Here is a 22,500-nt window from a genome sequence, read left to right as displayed (position 1 = left end):
CATGCATAGTCCACACACCAGTGTCTCGCAAGCACTGAGGCCTAACCATAAACCAAACATATCAGTCATAGGAGACTCCATTGTGAGACACACAGATGTACCTCTCACCAGGCTGGATAAGGAGAAAGTCACGGTAAGTTGTTTGTCAGGTGCCAGAATCCGCCATATCACACACGCACTTAATTCTCTCAACAACAGATACTGTTATGACTCTGTCATAGTCCATGCTGGAGTGAACGACTTGAGATGTACCTCCCTGGACTATGAAGAGAGAGACATGATTGAGCTTGCTGAATATGTGTCCCAGGCAGGTATGTCCCTAGTCTTAACCAGCATTCTACCATCACCCAGAATGATGCCTCAATACAAACGGAACATTATTGACTTTAACAACTGGCTTGTTTCTTGTGTCATTCCAGGGTGATCCAGTACCTGACAGCCTGGGAAGATATGATCGGCAGACCATGATGCTTTGCTAGAGATGGCCTGCATCTCTCTCTCACTTAGGCTTCAGGCTTCTAGGAAAGGCCCTTGTCACTCCTGTAGTGCTTTGTTTTAGGAAAAGTCATGAGGTCGATACTACCAACATAAAGATTTCAACAAAATGCAAATTAAACGTCATGCTGCTAAATGCTAGGAGTCTAAACATGAATCTGCACTCCCTGCAAGCATTCTTAATCCTGGAATGCTGACAATTGTGCAGTCACAGAAACCAGGTTCAAAGCTGCGGAGAGCACTGCAGCCTTACCTGGTTAGTCATCCAGTCATACATTCAGACCCCAAACTGTGGGCAGCAAAGCCAAAGGAGGTGGAGTTTCAATATATATTAAAGATGCACACACCACCAAGCTGGTCAAACAGTATGATGCACAGGAGACACTTCAGGTGCAGTTAACCATTGACAAGACCCCTATTCAAATTACAGCTAGCTACAGGGCCCCAAATTTGACTCAAAATGTCCACTCCACGTATCTGGACCTCTTCAAATCTATTAAGATTCAACCCTTTACCCTGATCCTGGATGACTTTAATTACCCAACCATAGATTGGAAAAACTACTCATGCCAGAACACAAACGCCCAGAGATTCCTCAATTTTATCAATGCAAATGCCTTGGAACAGCTAGTTGATAGCCCCACAAGAGGTGATAATATCTTGGACTTGGTATTAACCAATATGTGTAACCACTGCAGCACCCCTACAGTATCATCTTCCCTGGTAAGATCCGACCATAAAGCGGTCACTTTCAAAGTCACTATCTCCCCTAACCCCCCTCTAGCTAGGGTCAAACAAAAAAAACTTCTCCAAAGCTGATTACAACCTCCTAAGGGATGGTATAAACAACTTCACAGCCCCATCCCCCTCTGCAGGAACTGGTACCAATGTCCAAATCTACACCAAAGTACTATAAGAGCACTTATATAGATGCATGAAATCCGGAATATCTGACAGGACAAAGTCATCCTCCACAAGGAAGAGTAAACCTGTCTGGTGGACACCTGCAATTAATAAACTATATAACACAAAGAAAAAAATTGCTGTCCAGGACTAAGAAGGAGCAGGTGCTCAATTGGAAACAATCTTCCCTTAGCCCGAGGAAGCAAATAAGAGCACTAGTAAAATCCTCTAAAGACAACTTCCAGTCCAAATTGGCCACATCTACTAGAAACAATCATAAGGCCTTCTTCACATATGTCCGCAATCACAAAGGAAGCACCCAGATCAGTTCAGAACTGGTAGTCAAGGACACCATATACACAAATGCTGTAGATATAGCCAATCTACTGGCTGACAGATTCAGTGAAAACTTCTCCCCTCTGTCCCCCAATCAGTAAATCAGGACACCCCCAGTACCTGCCCCCCACCCTTTATCTCTAAGGAACAGGTCATCATTTCCCTCTGAAAGGCAAAAAATACAGCCTCCTTGAGACCCGATAACATCCGAGGCTGTATTCTACATGAACTTGCAGTACCAATAGGCACCCTATTCAACCAAAGCCTGAGTGCTGGCTTTGTTGCAGCCAAGTGGAGGACAGCCACTGTCATCCCTTTACACAAAGGTGAACCATCCACCAATCTGGGAAGTTATAGACCCATCAGCCTAACTAGCCTGATCTGCAAGGCCATGGAACAGATTATCAAGGACCTCATTAACAGGTGCATTGCCAACCTCCAAACACTCAACTTCATACAGTTTGGCTTTGTCAAGGGGAGGTCATGTCTGTTAAATCTGGTCATCTTCTTTGAGACAGTCACCAAAGCCATCTTACCTTGACCTAGCCAAAGCCTTCGACACTATTCCCCACTCAGGCATAATAGATAAATTCTCTCAAATAGCCATCAATCCATATGTTAACAGATGGGTAGTAAACTGGCTCACTGATAGAACCCACCTAATCAAAATAGGGGAAGCCACCACAAGCAGTAGACCTGTAATGAGCGGCCTACCCCAGGAATCAGTCTTGGGGCCTCTGTTACTCGAGATATACTTCTCTGAGGTGCAGGCCAAAACCAGGGGGCTAAGGCTGAACAAGTTTGCAGATGACTGTAAACTGGATGCAGTCATCAATTCCCCAAGTGATGTGGACGTCCTCTAAGAGGGTCTCACCCAAACAAATGACTGGTGCCAGAAACATGGCCTCAAGCTGAATGTCAAAAAATGTATCATTATCCCCTTTTATGAGAGTGACTTCTCCACATATTATCACATTAATACCAATGTCCTAAGTACACAATCAGTAGTGAGGGATGTGGGCACCCGGGTTGACAGCAACCTGACTTTTGATCACAATGTTGCTTCCATTGTATGGAAAGCTTTCGACATGGCCCACCTCATAAGTAAGGGTATCTCATCCAGGGACAAAGAGGTCATAACATCCCTGTATTATTCCCTTATAAGGCCAAATATTGAGTACAACGCCCCCTTTGGCATGTACCTCACAAAGCACATGCAGCAGCTGGAGAGACCACAGAGGTTCCTCACCAGGAGAAACCAGGGCCTCAAACATCTACCCTACACAGATAGGTAAAAGCCCTGTCCCTCTACTCAGTCTCATACAGATTCCTCAGAGGTGACCTCTGTCTGGCATACAAAGCAATCACAGACCCCGCATTTATGGGACTGCTGCATATCAGCAAGTCAAGCTCCACTTGAGTAACCCATATGCGGGACCTCAACCTGGTCTGTGATATCAACAGGACTAGTTGGCAGGACAGATTTGTATCCCAAAAGACTCCCCCACCTGTGGAATAGACTCCCTCTCCACATCAAGCAGAGTACCTCATTATCCCTTTTTAAGCACAACCTGGATAACTGGATAGGAAACAGAAAATACACCCCTGGGATTTCACCTGTGTCCCTGCTGGACAGGGGCTTTGGGTGCTGACTTGTCAAAACATGGGCTGAACTCTTGGCTAGGCTTATAAGGGCCTCAGGCCCAATAGCCTGGTAACCTCCTATGATCATATGATTCTATGTGGATATGCAGCACTAACTGCACTTGTTTAGTAAAAGTGCACATTCGTAGACAGGGGACCATTACCTTAATCTTTTCAGTGGTAATGCTGGGTACATGGCAGTCTTTGAACTGTGCACCTTCACAAATGTAGGTTTGGTTGCATGTTTTACTGTAGCCCAGTGCTGGGTGTGATGTAGAGTAACATATCATCTGATGAAAACTGCAAAACCAGCATGTCAACTCACTTATCCGTGCACACCAGCCTACAAAGTATACACTACATCTCTGAATCTCATTCTTAGTGCATGTGCATGCAGAGCTGTAATTAAGGAGGGAAGGGGGGCAGCTACCTCAGCTACAATCCCTTAGGAGGTGTGATCAACTGATGGCAATGGTATGTGACTGCAGTACCTGTACTGACGTATGAAGCCATAAGGATATTACACCTTCATAAATAAATGCTGAAGCCGATGCTGTATTTTCAGTTACTAGGGAAGCATAGCATGTGGTAGTAACTGTAGCAAGGTGTTCATAGAAGAGCTTTTTTTTGTCTTCACTTTTTGAAAAGGTCTTTTTTTTTGTCCTCACCTTTGAGATGGGGGGGTGCCACTTTGGGGAAATGCTCAAGACACCAAATAACCTAGTTAAGGTTCTGTATGCAGAAGTAAATTTAAAAGCAACAGCAAATGAAAACAATGTGGCAACTTCAATACCCAGTACATTTAAGCAAGCAAGATTTCATTGCTGTAAAAGCATTCTGATCATAAAGGGTTGAAAGCTTATGAGATTACGGTTTACCTTCATTTTATTGAATCGAGTGAACGAATCACGGAAAGCCTCCGAGTACAAATGTCGAAAATGGTTTAGCTGAAAACCATTTTCAACATTTGTCCATGCGTTTGAATGGCTAAATGCATTTGCATTGTAACCATTCAAACATATGTTAGTCGCAGTTGTGAGTTTTGTGTGGGTGTTCTTTCAATGGAAGGACGTCGCACAAACCATGTTCGATGAAATGAAGGTAAAATCGAGATTACATACACTGGAAGTTAGGTGACTGTATTTTTATTTCATTAGGTAATTCCAACACACTTTTTAGGTCTTTTGCCACTTTTATTTGTTAAAATCAAGAACACAGTATGTTTTTTGTAATGTTTTCAGCCTATACATATTTAAAACCACAAATTACCTATACAACAATAATACTTTTTTTTACAGTGTCTCAAACAAAAGTAATTATTGTAAGTGTATTAAACAAAAGGAATGAAAGATTCCCATGTTCAGACAGTATATTTCTTTTCAAATTGGATGTTCAGACCTAGTAAAAAAAAAAGAAATACAAATACTTTTCAAAATGAAACTTATAATCTCCATCTGAATTTATAGAGAACCCATTTTTCAACAGAATTGAATGAAGAATACATCACTGACATTTACACTCATGATGCTTAAACCCAAGATTGATGCTTGTTTCCAAACACCGATAACACCTTGCTATTCAAAATATGTTATTTCTTTCCATTTTCCTGCTGATTTAATATTTTACCACATATACAGGGTCATCTCTTAATGGACCTCTAGTCCAATGGAACTAATCAAGTAAACTAAAACGAAAAAAATAATACAGCATGAGTGCAACCTTTACCACTTTTGTAAGTGTATGCCAGCCATGCTGCAACATATAAAAAGTGCAAAACAAAAACAAAGCGGTTCAGATATCCTAAGCATATGATGCCACTTTTTACAGTTGGGAAAATTCTGTCCGCAGTTATACTACTGGATTACTGGACTGGCTTTATAACAAGCACATCATATCTCTCTAAATATCTAAATTAAATCTTTTGGATGTCTGTTTCTTGCTCAACTTCATTGACAGGGTCTCTTTCAGAAGAAGACAAGTTGCTTTCTGCAAATGTCAATGTCTGTCAGTATATTTACATTAGTAAACAGACTATATTACATGGATTGTCCAAGGCTTTGTCTTCTTTCACTGCCACAACTTCTGCAAATGCCTGTTTTTACAATCATATTGTATACAAGTCTTATAGTACACACAAACACGTTCTTCCCATGAGTTCATAAACAGGCATATAATGCTTTCTTCTGTAAATTATGACAAAAATAAATAAATCATTTACTACAAGTGACATCACACCTTATAATGTGCATTACAAAGGAGTGCATAAAAGTCTGATTGTTTTAAACTAGGGCAAATTACACTATCACTGTAGTAGCAAGATATAATTAATCACACTTACACTTGGAGGTGAGAGATAAGCTGTCCTACAGTGATCTCTGCTGCCACCCGCTGGTACAGACCTTGGCTGTTCAACACCATAATCTCCAAGATGGCAAGAGAGCGCTGCAGAATTGAAACATCAATCATTGGCTGACACACAAAAGATGCAATCTGAAAAAACAAAATAAGTGAATATCATTCCCCTACAGTAGCTATCAAAAACAAAACAAACATGGCAAAAGATAAGCATGTCAGTTCTATGCCACAACAAGTTGAACTGAAGCACAAGTTATTTAATAAAAGAAAAAGTGTGTAAATATTAGATAACAAATCCCAAGGAGGTGCAGAAAGAATTAAATTATGCTGATGTAATACCCCATATTAAATATGCATTACTGCACCATGCTATCGAGACTTAAAGAAAACCGTCATCAAGGTTTATACGTATTAAAATTATAATCTCCAGAAACAAGTTACAGCAGCTAATTTCTAGCACTGCTAAACACAGACTTTTATGTACAACTGCAACAAGTCCATCACCCTGAAAAGGGAATATTGAGAAGAGATTTCATCATTTTAGCCTCTCTTCTCTTGGAGAATAAGTGGCAGAAATGGATTGGGGGGTGTTGGATTTCTGGATGGGGCCAAGCCATCATCAGTGATGGCAATCAGCCATCATCAGTGGCTGAGGCAAGACCAGGCTAAGGGGGGGGGGTAACCAGGAAATAAAAAGACAAAGCATGTAGCCAAGATAAGCCTATTTGTATTCAAATTGGTGAAACATGCAGTTCTTCCTTCTCTCCCAGGGTAATGGGAGAAAAAAAGAAGGACAGGTGCAGGACTAAGTCCTCAAAATGTTAGAGAGGGTGTGGCTGACTCCCCACCAAAACTTCAGTGGATGGTGAGAAAAACTAGACTACTGAATATGAGTGGCAAGGCAAAAGGACTGCCCTCATTTGAGAGAATGCATTAATGAGGGTGATAAGTAAGAAAGAAAGCCTTACTTAATGTCCAGGAAGCTCAAGCAAATTACATGGGTACATGATGATAGGCTGGGAGATGTCCCACCCAGCAGATGGAAAGCAAATGGAATGCTTCTGCTGGGTCTGATGGGCTATCTTTTGTCAGTAACGAATGCTCTCATGTCTACAGTGAATTCAAGATGGTATTTTTCTCTCACAACAAATTCAGGACCACAGTCACTACTTCAAATGACTGGCATATCAAAAATTGATGGATCATCAATTATTTAAATACAGGTGGTGGGACAGAAGCTGTGGTGGGACTTCTGACTAGGAAGTCATGGTATGAGGGAAAATGATCAATAAATCATTGTAAATCATTGTCTGGACTCTGAGTGTATACATGTATCTAGAACTGTCACTGAATTGAAATTATGTGCTGACAATTATGACTTTTTCGCATGTTTCCCCCCCCCCCATGTCTGCTGACTATCAATCCCTCGGCCAATTGGGAAGGACCACCTGCAATGAGCATATTTTTGTTTTGAGTCCTATCCACTCCACTTATGAAAGAAATGTGCAACTCACATCACTATTGTGGCCACTATGGCTCCTCATGCACGTGCATGCTTCTGCGTGCTGAGGAAGGTGGATGTATTCAAATCTTGGTGAGATGAAAAGATGCCCTAGGACTGCCCGTAAATATTGCTGCTCCTTCTCCAAGGGATTGAGACATAGTATGGCCTATTCCACCCCCCAACAGGCACATTCATCCTCTCTACACCAGCTGCAGTGGGCACTAATGATTAGTTGGTGGAACTGCAAATAAGTACGTATTCTGACAACAATATATTTTCATTATACACACATCATGATGTGTGTGTGTGTGTGTGTGTGTGTGTGTGTGTGTGTGTGTGACAAATGTTGTATATATGTATGGTTATTACAGGAAGAGGCCTAAGGACAATGTTAGCGACCTTCAAAAATCATTTTATAGATTATCAAACAGCTCATCTGTTTAATATGCAGTCCAAAATAATGAAGACATAAGTCTCTCTCTCTTCATAAACCCTGTACAGAAATTAGGCATACTATTTGGTTTATTTTTTACACCATATTTTCAATGTAATATTTTTGGGACAATGCATCCCTCAAACATAAATAAATGTTCATCTCCTGAACAATGTGTATACTTCTAAAAAACATTGAAAAAAAAGTAGAATTTCAAGACAGAGGTATCAACCACTTTAAACACAACAGATAGAATTTATTGGATGTCACCTCAATATGACTCTGCAAACTGTCAGTCTCCCACAACAAAGAGTTTGTTCACTGTGCCAAACGGCCACATAATTAATGCATCATTCCCCTTCCGACAGCAAGATTAATACTACTTCCTTTAGGTATTACAGCTTCATCAATTCTAAGATTACCACATAAGGCTTCTTCAATGGATACTAGCAGTTCAGTGGTCTCAGATCTGACTCACTAGAATTTTCAGACAACACATTGGGTTGTGGATTACCTCCCCTTCAGTAACACAAGGATGACCTTTTCATAAAGATACACCAGTAGCAACAGTGACCATGGACACCTCCCTTCTGTACGGCAATTTGAAGGGATAATGATCTAGGGCACATAGTCCAGTTTAGAGGCCAAACTTCAAATTAATATCTTGGGAGATGAAGGCAGTCTACCTAGTGTTGCAGGCTTTTCAGGATGTCCTCCTCAAGGCTGTGATTTCCATACAAATAGACAATATGGCTGTTGCTTGGTACATCGACAGACAAGGAGAAAATCATCCTTACTCCTTAAGTTGACAGGCCATGACGGTTTGGCGGTGGGTGATGTCTTCACACCATTTTCTGATAGCAACGCACACTCTGGGGTGTTCCAATTCTCTAGCAGACAAGTTGAGCAGGACTATCCTAACTCCTCAAGAGTGGTCCCTCAATCCAATGGTGGCAGCTTTAATTTTCAGTCACTGGGACCAACCTTACTGTGATCTTTGTGCCTCCTACTTCAACAATAAGTGCAGCAGTTACTTTGCCCTAATCCCTCTACAGGGACAATCACCAAGGGATGCTCTGGTACACAATTGCCTCCCTTGTCTTCTGTATGCCTTTTCCCATTACCCCTCATGAAAAAAACTCATTCAGAAAGCCAGACAGTGCAAGGCTAAGGCAATACTCATTGCCACCTTCTGTCCCATCAAACATGGTTCCCCTTTCTGTGGTCTCTTCTGTTTCATCCTCCATGGATGCTGGATCAATATCCAGATCTTCTATCTCATCCATCCAGATTGCCTCCTCCAAACTAGACTACCATGAAGCTAACCAGTTAGTTCCTCCAATGTTGACAACAGCCACAGATGCCAGGCTTCCTGATGCAGTTGTTCACATCATTTCAGCTTCCCAAAAACTTGCTACAAAAAAAGGTTTATAATGGTACATGGAAAAAGTTTTCGTTTTGGGCAATAGCTAAAGGTTTAGATCCTTTCTCTGTTCCCAAACCATCCATTCTGGAATTCTTAGTCGAACTCTTCTGACAAGGATCTAGCTATTCTACCATTAAGTTCAACTGACATCAATTCCCAATTTTCATGTTGGACAAAATGATACTTCTGTGGCCTCTTTAAAAATTTCAAAAGCTTTTTTCAGAGGAGACTTTATGCTGCATCTCCCCATCAGAGGTGCAATTTCTGAATGAGATATTACGATTATCCTCCAAGCTCTGACTCAACCTCCCTTGGAACCTGCTGCCACTATAGATATCAATTTTTTGAGCTGGAAAAACACAGTTGATCTGATGTTGTCAGTCTTCATTCATTCTTGACTGATGGGTTCAGTTCCAGCCTCTTGGAACCAACTTGGCTGTTGTACATAGCTTGTGCCACCAAAAACTCTCGAGCTAAGTCTCTACCCACAATGCCTCTATTCCCATTACCTAAGACTAATTTTCCATGTAGAAAATTGGACACATCAGCCGATGCTCTCAGCTAAGTGCTTTAACATATATTCATTGTTGTTTCTATTAATATTTGGTTAAAAATCTTTACCTTCTTACTGGATAGTTTTGCGACCTTGTTTTTGAGTGAGTGACTATTTTTCTGGCTATTTCTACCCACCCTCTTTTTACCTTACGGATTACCATGATTGGTAACAAGCCTCTTCCCTCTCCTTATTATCGCTGGTAGTCTTACATACCATTGTTGGTATCCTCTTTCCCCTTTTCTCCCTTTACCCATTTGGATATTTTCTCTACACCATTGTTGGTATATCTGTCAAAAAAAATCCTTTCTTTTCTTTTCACTTGTTGTGTGTGAGTGTGAGTATCTGTGACCACAACTGTTTTTGGATATGGCAGAGAAACAAAATGGGACATCCAGATTCAAGCACTGTCAGGACTGTGGCGGAAAGATGCCCAATTCAGATGGGCATCTTTCTTGCTTGTACTGTTTAGGTTACCCTCACTTGGACATAACTTGTAAAATTTGCCAGGGCTTTAGCGCCCGTACTTTAGCAGAGAGGTGTAATAAGCTTACCTTAAAAGGCTTATTGAAATGTCCTTTTACTGAAGCCCTATCTAAAGCAGAGACTTCAAAATCTCCTAAGCCAGATGTCAAGAAAAAAAGCCACTGTGTGCTGACCTCCCTTACGGCACATGAAGCTAAGTCCCAAAAACTGTTTCTTCGGAACCAAACGCCAAAGTACCAAAAGTGTCAGTATCATCACCTCTGGCACTGAAAACGACTAAATCCTCATCAGTGTCATCAGTCACTGAACTGACTCAGACTCAAACCTCTTCAGCACTAACCACTGCTTTGGTGCTGACAACCTCTTCAGCACCAACAATAGTTTCTGTACAACCTCCACTATCCTCTAATTTGGTTCCACATTCCCCTTCCATACAACAGCCTATGGTGCTGAAAGTCAATCTGATAATTATTCCCAGGACTAGATATTCCCCTTCAGTAGACCCTTTTTTGGGTCAACAACTAAGCCCATTTCGGGATAGGCCTGTGTCCCCTTTGGAAATGTCAATCCGTTCCTCCAGGAGTTTTTCCAGAATTGGACATACTCAGATTAGTGGACCAGCTTTTGGCAGCCAGAGGCCTCCCTGCATCTTCACAAACCTCTCTCCCACCCAGAGCCGAGGCTTATTCTCCAAGGACTCCACCAGTTTATCCTCCTTCAACCTCCTTTCAGGGCTTGGAGCACCCAACTTCAATGCTCCCCGTACCAGCTACCTCAGTGCCGACGGTGGGCCTCACCTTGATGCCAGAATCAACTCTGTGGTCTCTGGCTCCTTCGGATCTGTTGCACACCTGGCAGCATGGTTTGGCTAACTGTTCCAAGATCCTTGGACTGGTTATGGTTGTTTCCATGGTGCTGTATATGGCTCTCAAGGCCATGGAAGTTTTGAGCCCTTTCTCTGCTCCTACTCTGGGTGGCAGCTCATTAGAGCAGAGTGTGACTCCAGTTCTGAGGTTGTCTTTCTTGGTTCAGGGCTCCCATCCCTTTTCAAGCAGGCCTGCCTTCCAGATTATGGAGAGAGATGTGGCCTCAGCAGGCTCCCAGCTGGTTCCATCCTCATTGGAGTGCCACATTTTCATTTACTCTGGTTCATAGCTGTCACAGTCTGCTATGTCTGGACAGTGGGCACAAGAGCTCCAAGACATCATGGTTCAGGGTCCCCCCTCTTTGCAGTCCACCTCAGAACCTCCCCCTGAGGAGCCACCCCATAAGAGGATATGCAAGAGGAAGCACCTGGAGTCTCCAGAAGAATCAGCCACAGAAGACAGATTATGATGAAGGGAAAGGGGGTGACTGGAAGCCCTCAAACCCATCCTCCAAGGAATCTGTGCTTTTGCAAGCTTTTTGTGCCCATCCTTCTACTTCTTGGGTGACCCCACCCACTGATGATCTACTAGTCAAGTTGATCATTCAATGAGCATAGAAGGCTCCTGACTCCATACAGCCTATTCCCTGGAGACTGGATAAGATTATTTCAGTACCAGAAGATCAGCTCCAAAAAGGAACTCACTGAGGAGAGTTCAACGATCAATCCTCCTAACAGAGAGTCTTGGACAATGGATAGATTTGGGAAGCAGGTTTTTGCTTCATCAATGTTTGCTATTCGAATCTTGAACTTCTTGGCACACTTTACTAGACTCCAAAGGGATCCGATAACTGAGCGTTCAAACACCCTTGCAGGAGCAGTATCTGATGAGGTTTGAGATAAGGTTGCCTCTCAGTTTGCCACCATGGATTCAATCTCAAATTCATCCATGCTGCTTATTGCTCATACAACTGAAGGGACATCTAGAGCAGTGAGTACAGGCATTGCCATTAGGTGTCACACCTGGATGCACTTGTGGGATTTTGCGGAACCCTTTAAGTCTTCCTTTATCAACACTTCTGTTGAAGGTACTTCCCTTGTTTAGCCAAAAAGTCAGACACACACTAGCCTGGTGTGAAAAAGATGGAAAGATCCTTTCTGCTGTGGGCATTCATTTTTCCACCCCACAACAACCTTACTCTAGGAATCACAGGAGTGGAAAAATGTGGTTTAAGAAGACCCAAGGGTCTTTTTGGGACACATGTGGTGAGTATTCCCCCTGGGCAGAGGTGGGAATTCTTCTGGAAGATGCCCCTCCCATGTGGCAGAGGTGGTCCGTATAACCAGGGCTTCAGAGATTCCTTTCCTGGACAACCCTATCAGCTCTCCTGAATGGAGGCCCGATTGCTTACCTCTGGAGGCAGTTGGGGGAAGATACTCTCTGCACCATTCAGCCTGGCTTACAATAACCTCAGACACCTGGGTGCAGAAAATAATTACCAGAAGTTACTACATTCCCTTCAGTCTTTTGCCAAAATCCCAAAAGCGAATCCCCAATGTTCCACCCAGTCAGAGGGATCTAGCAGCAATAGAGATTCAAAAGCTGGTTCAGAAAAGTGTCATCCAAGTTGTTCCACCAAACCAAATAGGATCCAGATTCTACTCAAGATTCTTTTTAGTGCCAAAAAAGACAGGGGACTGGAGACCAGTCTTGGATCTCAACCTACTTAACAGACTTGTACAACAGACAAAATTCCGGGTGGTCATGGTTCAGTCTATCCTTCCCTTTCTAGAGAAGGATGACTGGATGTGCTCTACAAATCTTCAGGACGCATATTACCACATAAAGATGGACAAGTGCTCCAGAACATATCTCCAGTTCTGGCTAGGAGCCAGTCATTACCAATTCTGAGTGCTGCCCTTTGGTCTTACCATAGACCCAGGGTCTTCACCAAAGGCAGGGCAGCCATAGCAGCCCATTTGAGACTACAGGGATTCCGGGTGTTTCCATATCTAGACGACTGGCTCCTCACCACTCCCGTCAGGCATCTACTGCTTTACACTACAGACTTCATTCTACATCTTGCCAAAACACTAGGCATTTCAGTTAACAAAGTAAAGTCACAGTTGACTCCCACACAGGATCTGGAATTCATCAGCGCAAGACTAAATTCAGTATCCTGTGTAGCCTCCCTTCCTCTCCACAGACTGTTGAAATGAAGATCTCAACTTCAAGTAATCATTTCCCAAAACAAAGTTCTTGTTTGTCTGGTACTACAAGCTCTAGGAACCATGGCAACAATGATAACATTAGTTCACCTAGTGAGGTATTACATGAGGCTGCTTCAATGGCTCTCGGCGTTTCAATGGTCACTTCTAATGCACCCCATGTCCCATCCAATCTTGATAACAAATCGCTGCAAAAAGGATTTATCTTGGTGGATGAAGCCAGAAGAGAATCTATGGGGTCGTCCCTTTTCCCTCTCTCAGCTCAAGGCCATAGTGAACACAGACACTTTTCAAATGGGGAGGGGGCATTTTCTGGGAAAGACTGTTCAAGGCACTTGGTTCCAGCAAGAGGCCAATATACACCTCAACATCCTAGAATTGAGGGCAGTGTTTTTAGCATTGCAAGCATTCCAGGCTGTCCTTCCTTCTGGAACAATTGCAATCCAATCAGACAACATGCCCATAGTCTGATATATCAACAAACAGGGGGGGACCAGTTCCTACCCTCTATGTTGGGAAGCTCTAAGGATTTGGCAATGGGCAATCACTTCCAACTGCTTTCTGATAGCAATGCATATCCCAGGGAACTCAAGCTTGATTGCAGACAAATTGAGCAGATGTATCATCCTGCCTCATGAGTGGTCTCTCAATCCCAATGTAGTGACTAAGATCTTTTGTCGATGGTGTCAGCTTTGCTGTGACCTGTTCACTTCTCTCATAAACCACAAATGCAGCAGCTACTTTGCCCTAATCCCCTCCTCGTGGGGAGTCCCCAAGAGATGCACTTCTTCTCAATTGGTTCCCAGGACTCCTGTATGCTTTTCCCCCAATTTCACTGACTCTCAAGTTTCTGAGGAAAGCCTAACAATTGAGAAGCAAAGTGATTCTCATTGCACCGTACTGGCTCTGTCAAGTCTGGTTCCCCTTTCTTTGGCTTCATCTGATTCACCGCCCATAGACTCTGGACCCAGCTCCGGACCTACGGTCTCACCCTCAGGGCCTGGTATATCCCAATCTTCAAATTCTCAAGCTAATAGCTTGGTTTCTCCAACTCCAGTAATTGCCAGGCAGAATAACTTGTCCTCGCCAGTGTAAAATATACTTCTGGCGTCCCATAAATCATTCACCAGAAAGCTTTATCTAAGAAAATGGAAAAGATTTTCAATTTGGGCATGTACAAACTGCATAGACCCTTTCTCAGCATAAGGTCCTAGAATATTTAGCTACCATGTTTGAAATGGGGGGCCTCTATTTCTACAATTGAGATTCATTTGGCTGCCATTTCCAATTTTCATAATGGGTTTGATGACCATTCCTTGATGTCTCATCGTCTATGCAAAATTTTTCTTAAAGGTGCTCTGCATTTAAAATCCCATTTCAAAGACACTGTAGCACCATGGGATTTGACCTTACTCTTACAGTGTCTAGTTTGACAGCTATTTGAGCCAGCAGCTACTTGTGACCTCAGGTTTTTATCTTGGAAGACCCTCTTCCTAGTAGCTATCACGTCTGCTGGGAGAATTTCAGAGTTACAGGCTTTATGTGTGAACCATTCCTATATAATTTTTCATGAAGAAAGAGTATCACTGAGAACCAATCCCACCTTCCTTCTCAAAGTGGTATTAGAGTCTAATATCAACCAGTCCATAGAATTACCAGTCTTCTTACCAAATTTTAGAAACATAGGAGAGTACTGTTTGCACTTGTTGGACGTCCACAGACAAGTATGCTTTCACTTGGACATTACAAATTAGACATGGTTTCCAGGGGAAGAGCATCTTTTGGCTCTATGATGCTCAGGAATATCTTTCCTTAGGGCTGCCCAGGATCTAAAGTAGCTGGGGACTGTGTCCCATCAGTGAAGAATGAATGAAGATTGACAACATCAGATAAAGAAGTTATGTTCTTACCATAAAGTTCCAGCATTCATTCTTGACATCCCGCCCTCCTACACCCTCCAAAAGACTCCTGGAAGTTCGGATATAGTCCTGGGATATTATAGGGTTATACCTTAGACAGAGATTCTGTATATTTTGACTACTAGGCAAACTCAATCTGAGATAATGGGAGAGAGGCATTGTGGGTAGAGCCTTAGCTCGAGAGTTTTTGGCTGACGCGAGCTATCAAGAATGAATGAAGATCAACAACACAGATGGAACATTATGATAAGAACATAACTTATTTTTTTAGTCGTAATCACTTCTGCCAGATGGATTCTGTAACTACAACACTCTCATGTAAACCTCCTTGTTTGGTTTTCCATACAGATAGGATTTCTCTCCAGACTAATGCAAACTTCCTTCCAAAGGTGGCATCCATAAATGACTTTAAAAAATCCATAGATTTACTAGTGTTCTTTCTCAAATTCTCAAATAAGGGGAATACATACTGCACATGCCTGATGTCCACCTTCAACTCAGGTTCTATCTTTATCAGACAAAACAATTCAGAAAATCTTATCAACTTGTTATTGCCTACTCAAAAGCTAAACTTGGCAGAACTGTTACTAAAGTTACACTGTCCAGTTGGCTGTCAGATTGCATTTATTTTGTCTATGCTACACTGCATCTAAATTTACAGTCCAAAGCAAAGGCCAATTCAACCAGGGCAGTAACTACCTCAACAGCCTTTTCAAAAAGGATAACTATTGATGATATTTTTGTAACTTGGTCCACTGTGCACACCTTTGTTACTCATTATAAACTGGATGTACAATCCAGGTCTTCCTTTGGCTCCACCATACTCAGGAATGCCCTTCCTTGATACCACCCAGAAAGACAGCTTGGGAATCTGTCCCATATGTTGAATTGGATGAAAATAGACAACATTGGATACAAAAGTTATGTATTTAACATAAAGATATATACATGTTGCCTGGTTTTCATTCAATTTAACCTCCCTTCCCTCCAGCCCCCTTAACAAATTGATTTTATATATATATATATATATATATATATATATATATATATATTTTTTTTTTTGCCTCTGGTCCCTTTCAGTTTTGGATTTAGGGTCTCGACTATCCTTTTATAATAAGGTCTGAATACTATGATGTAAAGCAAACTCGATCTTGAGGTATTAGACTGGAGTTCAGAGAGTTAAGAGTAGGGGAGACGTCAGAGCCCTGGAATTGTGGAAGCTGCAGGTTTATATATATATATATATATATATATATATATATATATATATATATATTTTTTTTTTTTTTTGCCTCTGGTCCCTTTCAGTTTTGGATTTAGGGTCTCGACTATCCTTTTATAATAAGGTCTGAATACTTTGATGTGAAGCAAACTCGATCTTGAGGTATTAGACTGGTGTTCAGAGAGTTAAGAGTAGGGGAGACGTCAGAGCCCTGGAACTATGGAAGCTGCAGGTTTGGTGCTGAGATTGGATCCGGTCAGATCCAACTTCCCATATGTTGAACAGGGCGAAAATCAGACAACATGAATTTACAGTTATGGTAAGTATATAACTTTTGGGTCACTCACAGTCATGGCAAAACATGCCTTAGGGCAATATCATTGTTCTGCTGGGAAGTACAGCGAGAGGAGGTCAGTCCAAACCACTACAAATGACTATCACTGAGGAGCATGCCCTCCCCCCCAAAAAAAAGATTTTCAAACTGTACTCTGAAAAAGAGATTTGTCAGTTTTTATATGTCAATGAATTAAGTTCCATTCAGCCTAGGACTACATCACAGACCATCACATTCTCTTTAGCCACTGCTGAGTTCTTAAAACAGCTGCAGCCAAAGGCAGAACTATTTAAGAAAAATCCTATACCCTTATGTTGGTATGACAAAGAGCAGGGCATGCTCCCTCTATTCCTCCTACTTCTCAAACCTAACTCCAAAAATGACATATCTTGAGGACCACACTGCAAATCATCAGCAGTAAAAGCTCTATCCATTGCAATATTTTGTTTAAATCCTTACTCAGCATTACCATACATCTACTGTTTTTCCTGAAAAGTACTTTTACTTAAAATGGCACACATTTTAAATTAATAAAATATTTTAACTCTAACAAAATACTAATCTGAATGTTTTTCATTTGAGAAACTACTTCAACTGAGTGAAATATCTCACTCTGGGCAACAGTTTTGAGAGCATTACTTAATTTTATACAATTAAGCGTTACTCTTTTACTACTTGCCCTTATAAAACACTAAAGTCTCGTTGTGGGTTATACTTTACTGCAAAGCAATTCAAGTCTCTTGCACATTTTCCTGAAGAATACTGACTGGATATGAGTGATACTGATTTTATCAGTGTCCTGGTCTGTTTGGTTTATGCAAGTAATTTTGTGATGTTTTATGTCAGCACACCTGTACAAAGATAAAAAAAAATCAACCCTCAAGGATATGGTTAATGGCCTGTGATTACTGATGGAATATGAGTGTTACTAATATTACCTGCCTCTTTGTCTGTTAAGCTTTCGCAATTAATTCTAGAACTTTTTACATTACCACACTTGTATGAAAGACTGCATATCGACCCTCTAGGACACACGTGTTGGCCTGAAAAAATAAATTTGATGCCATAATCTAATCAATGCAGACAATTTTCTAATCCTCCATACAGTAACCCTGCAGTGAGAGAAATGCAGTAATTCTAATATTAAAAATAATATAGATGAATATAATTGTTTCCCCACTTTGCTAACTGTAGTTTTATATAAGAATTATGGTCTTGAAAATAAAATAATGAGCAATTCCTGTTGTTGAAGCCACACAGCAGGAATCCAAACTCCTGGCATTAGTACTATTTACAAACTCTATGATACTGCACTGGGTTAACCTACATCTTCCTGAGAACCTACTAGACAAGAAACAGTTAATACAATCCTCAACTGCACAAATGCTGTTTTCTTTAGGAATCTGTCTTGTGTTTTCTACTAGTGTACCAGCAATAGTTCTCAATGAATCAGGCACAAATTTCAACAGAATTAGGAGCAAATCCAGAAATAATTACAGACAGTCAGGGACACTTTTAAAATATTAATATTACTAAATTTGACTGCAGTTGAAAGCCTTAACTTGGCAGAGGTGGGATTCTAACCCACACCTCCAGAGAGAGTGGAGCTTAAATCCAGCACCTCAGACCTCTCAGCCACACTACCTATTTGAGACAGTGACAGAATAAGAGAATGTGAATTAATACATATTTCCTGAAGTAAAAGAAGTCTATATCTCTCCAATTATTGTCATTATTTATTAAGTGTAAGTCACCACATTTTCTGCAAAAGTCAAGGGTTTTAGGAGGGATTAAGAGAGACAGAGCTAAAATATGAGTCAAAATCAAGGACTCCCTCAAAATCAGGGACAGTTGAGAGGTATGGTACCAGCAATGATTGCATTTTGTTGGAATTTTCCATTTTTTTTATATTTGTGTGACTCTGGAATTGGTATCTAAAAGTTCAGAGGGTATGGGGTATGGGGTGTGGTGAGGCTTGTACTCCACACGGTACAGATGCATGACTATTTTAAATTTGTGCATCTTGTTTGATTCCCTGGACAATTGAACCCTTGTCAAGTTGTATTTCAAGAACTCATGAAGCTGTTAACCCGATCACTTAACCAACTGCTTGCAGCATACAATCCAATGGAAACACTGAATGACACCTATGACAAGTTGCTTGAACAATTTAGGAGCATAAAAGCATGCATCACTGATGAGTTAAACATTTTTATCACTTGGAGTTTCTATTTTTTTAGTGTTTAGAGAAAACTGGAGTTCCATAAAGGCAGATCTAGTACATGCAGACAAGGATGGCCAGTGGCCACAACGTTACATCCCAAACCTGGTCAGAAATGCTACCACATGTTCTAATACAGTAGCAGAAGGCTTCTGTTCACAGAACTGTCATAAATGCATAGAATAAAACAAACTAAGTAAAGCACTCAATTCTGAAGCTGTCAGTTCTGTCAGCTCTGCTGTTATCTGACGATTAGGCAGACATTTTGGAAAAGTGCTGCTGCTGGCAGTCCTGCAGAATAAAACACTGCACATCTGAAGGATTAAAGTCAACAAAATATTAATATGAAATACCACATGTGGTGCAGTTCTGGCTACAATGGGAGCACTGTCTGCTGAAACTTGAAAAGCCATCTCACATTTCAGCTGATAAAAAGCACTTTCACTAGCGATATTTTAGTATAAGCTAGGCTAAAATGCATGCCTGTATTAAATACTCAGTGCCCCAGTTCCTAATTACATCCACTGGCACTATTCCAGTGTTTCCCACAGATCCCAGCCTCGTCTGTAAAGCGATCCATTATTCATCAAAGAACTGTGCTTTATACCACATCTGCATTCTAAGTAGCTACAAAAGGGAAAGGGAGACGAGGTACAAATTTTGCTGATAAATGGAACTCAAACAGAATAAAAATCTGCATTTTTACAAACAGTTTTTGGTAAACTTTTTTCAAAGTTGCTTTTCTGACAGATTTGTTCTGCCATGAAGCTTTTCATCTGGCTGAGTGCTACGTGTTATTTCCTGCTGCATATTTCTTTGCTTTATGGGCAAGTGATTAAATCCTTCATGGACACTTTCAGCCATTACTCAGGTCACAAAGGTACGGTTAAATGCACTATACGTAGGAACAATTAAAAGTAGCCAGTCAAAACAGTATTTTTTTCTGTGGTGGGAGTAAACTAAAACACGTAAAGAAACCCATACACACATATGGAGCACAAGAAAACTATACATAGAGTGACTGAAGTTCAGAATCAAATCCTGAATTCTGGAGCTGTGACATGGAAATCTTAACCTTTAAACCCCCATACCACTGCTAGCACAAGGCCTATTTCCAGAAGATTAGAAACATTCCATATAACACAGTTGTCATAACACAGCAGCAACATACATGCAGACGGAGTACAAAAAGTGAGAAGACAGCATCACTCCTGACACTAATACAAAACACAGAAAATAAGAACAATTAAAGTGAAGTGACTCACATACTATAAGTAGGATCATAATTTTAGGCTAATAACACTGCAGGATACAAAATATAATTAGTCCTAGATTACAATAAATGAATCCATCATTTTAAAGATGTTAAGAGCACAAATAAAAGTAAGGGGGGGGAAATGTGAGATAATTTATGCAGATGGCATATAAGGAGAGAAAGTATATGTGGCAGCTGCAGCTCAGGAAGGTGTCTTTTGTTTTTTATGGTGCTCAAGGAGGCCTGTTTGCACACAAAGTACATTATCACCTCCATAAATTGGCCAGTCACTAGGGGAATCCTGTGGGAATCTGTGCTGTAGCCTCTCCTTTTTTACTTCTCTGAAGTCAAGGTACACGTAATAGGCCTCGAGATGACCATGTCTGCAAATGACCGCAAACTAAACATGGTCGCTGAATTCCCTAAAGAGAAAGATAACTTCAAGAGGGACTGACACAGACGTACAAACAAAGGTTCCAGAGTCGTATACTAAAACTCAGTATGAAAAAAATGGACAACAGTACCCTTTGGAAAGATGGCCACCCCTGGAAATTGCCACATTTATAATACATCCCTAAAAGTAGACCCAGTGGTCAGGGATCTGGGACTGCATGTTAACAGTACCCTGACCTTTGCAAACTACATGTCTATTGTGGTGATAAAATCATTCTGCATTGCGTAACTAACAAGTAAGGGCATTGCATCCAAGTTTAAGGAGGTCACTGTTCTGCTGTACCCCTCATTGAGTACTACACACCCTTCAGCAGTTACCTGGCTAAGCACTTGCAACAGTTTGAGAGGCCATACAGGTTCTTCATAAAAATAATACAAGGAATAATAAACAAATCCTACTTGGATCATCTCAAAGCTCTTTCCCTGTACTTGTTGTCCTGTAGACTGCTGCATGACGATCTATGCCTAGCCTACAAGGCAGCCTCTGATCCCACATCAATGGATCTGTTCCACATCTGCAAATCAAATAGCATCAGAAAAACCTGATCTAAGGACCTAAACCTCATCTGCGATAAAACAGGACATGTCAGAGGGACAGGCATGTGTTTCATGGATTACCCTTTCTCTGGAACAGGCTTCTCACCCATGTAAAACAAATTTCATCTCTAACCCTATTCAACTGTCACTTAGGCCAATGGATAGGAAATTGCAAATTTACCCCAGTTTGGTACCTAAGACCCTAATGGACAGGGGCAGCCTGTGAACACTTGATGTGTACAAGCCTATATCATAACTGTACAACTCCTTTGGGGTGCAGACACTTGTCAACAATACTTTGGCAAATTTGGAGTTAGCTTGGCTAAGCTTGAAATGTCTCTTGGGCAGATAGCCTAGTAACCATGTATGGAACTATTTTTTATATGACATAATTTGTACATTTGTTAGTTTTCAGTAGGTGACATTTTGTCTTGTAGTTAAGAAGGCAGTAAATATTCATCAGCTCTGTGGGTATACCAGGAAGAAGCCATGCCTATGGCCCATGTGGCTGAGGTTTGCTCAGTGGCCCTTGCACTGGCGGTACCAACACGAGAAGGGAGATGTATGAAGGTGCTTTGCCTATTCATATCTCTCTCTGGGTGGAGGAAATGGGAACTGAATGCCTGGGACAGGTGTAGCCATTGTATTGCCAGTGGTACCAGAAAACACAGAGGAGTGCACACCAGGTTGGATGGGGTGGGGCTCCTGAGGAGGTGACTTGCTTCTTCAGAGGTAGAATGTGGCCTAGACCTCACCACATGCTGTTTTAGGATGGAGACACCAAGCAGACACATTTCCAGGATGGTTAGAATGCAATTTAGCTGCTTTGTCATTTCTTTTATTAGTTTATAGCTGCTTCTTTTTATGTTTTATTAGTTTTTTGCAATCTTTTTAGCAGCTGTACCACTGTATATATTGATGGTTTTAGAGCTACCAGATGATTATAAGGTCTACCTGGATCGAATTCATAGGTCTGCAAAGCAAAAAACATGATCATTCATCAAAAATGATAATTGTGACATTTACTTTCCCTAAAGGTAAAGCTCGGTTTCTAACAGCTTGAGGGGGGATAAAACAGAACTTAAATGGAAATGAGCTAATATTTCAGTCATTGAGGATTTCTCTACAGAGATAATGAAAGCAAAAAAGAAAGTGTGAGACAGTAACAAGGTTATTATGCGATAAGAGAGTTTAATCTTTTTTTTTTGGTATTCCCTGCAGTATTGATTTGGAATGGCCTCAGACTGGCTTTTCAGACACCAGCAAAACACATGTAAAACTGAAAATATTAGGGCCTATTTAACCTAACAGTCAACATTTTCAGGTAAAG

General features: G+C 41.2%; 1 protein-coding gene across 5 annotated transcripts in view; it reads right to left on the bottom strand.

Annotated features, from left to right (window-relative positions):
• The window catches only part of ELMO2 (engulfment and cell motility 2), a 1,277,433-nt gene that overhangs the window by 421,994 nt on the left and 832,939 nt on the right, over positions 1–22,500 (bottom strand). For all 5 annotated transcript variants that reach the window (XM_044090132.1, XM_044090131.1, XM_044090133.1 and 2 more), the window contains one exon: positions 5,717–5,868. In XM_044090132.1, coding sequence (XP_043946067.1) covers positions 5,717–5,868 — 152 coding nt within the window. The remainder of the gene's footprint in view (positions 1–5,716; positions 5,869–22,500) is intronic.

The sequence above is a fragment of the Protopterus annectens genome, chromosome 12.part0, assembly GCF_019279795.1.
Source record: "Protopterus annectens isolate FY-2018-M chromosome 12.part0, PAN1.0, whole genome shotgun sequence".
Classification (NCBI taxonomy): domain Eukaryota; kingdom Metazoa; phylum Chordata; order Ceratodontiformes; family Protopteridae; genus Protopterus; species Protopterus annectens.
The sequence above is the reverse complement of the archived record's forward strand: the minus strand, read 5'-3'. Positions and strand labels throughout refer to the sequence as shown.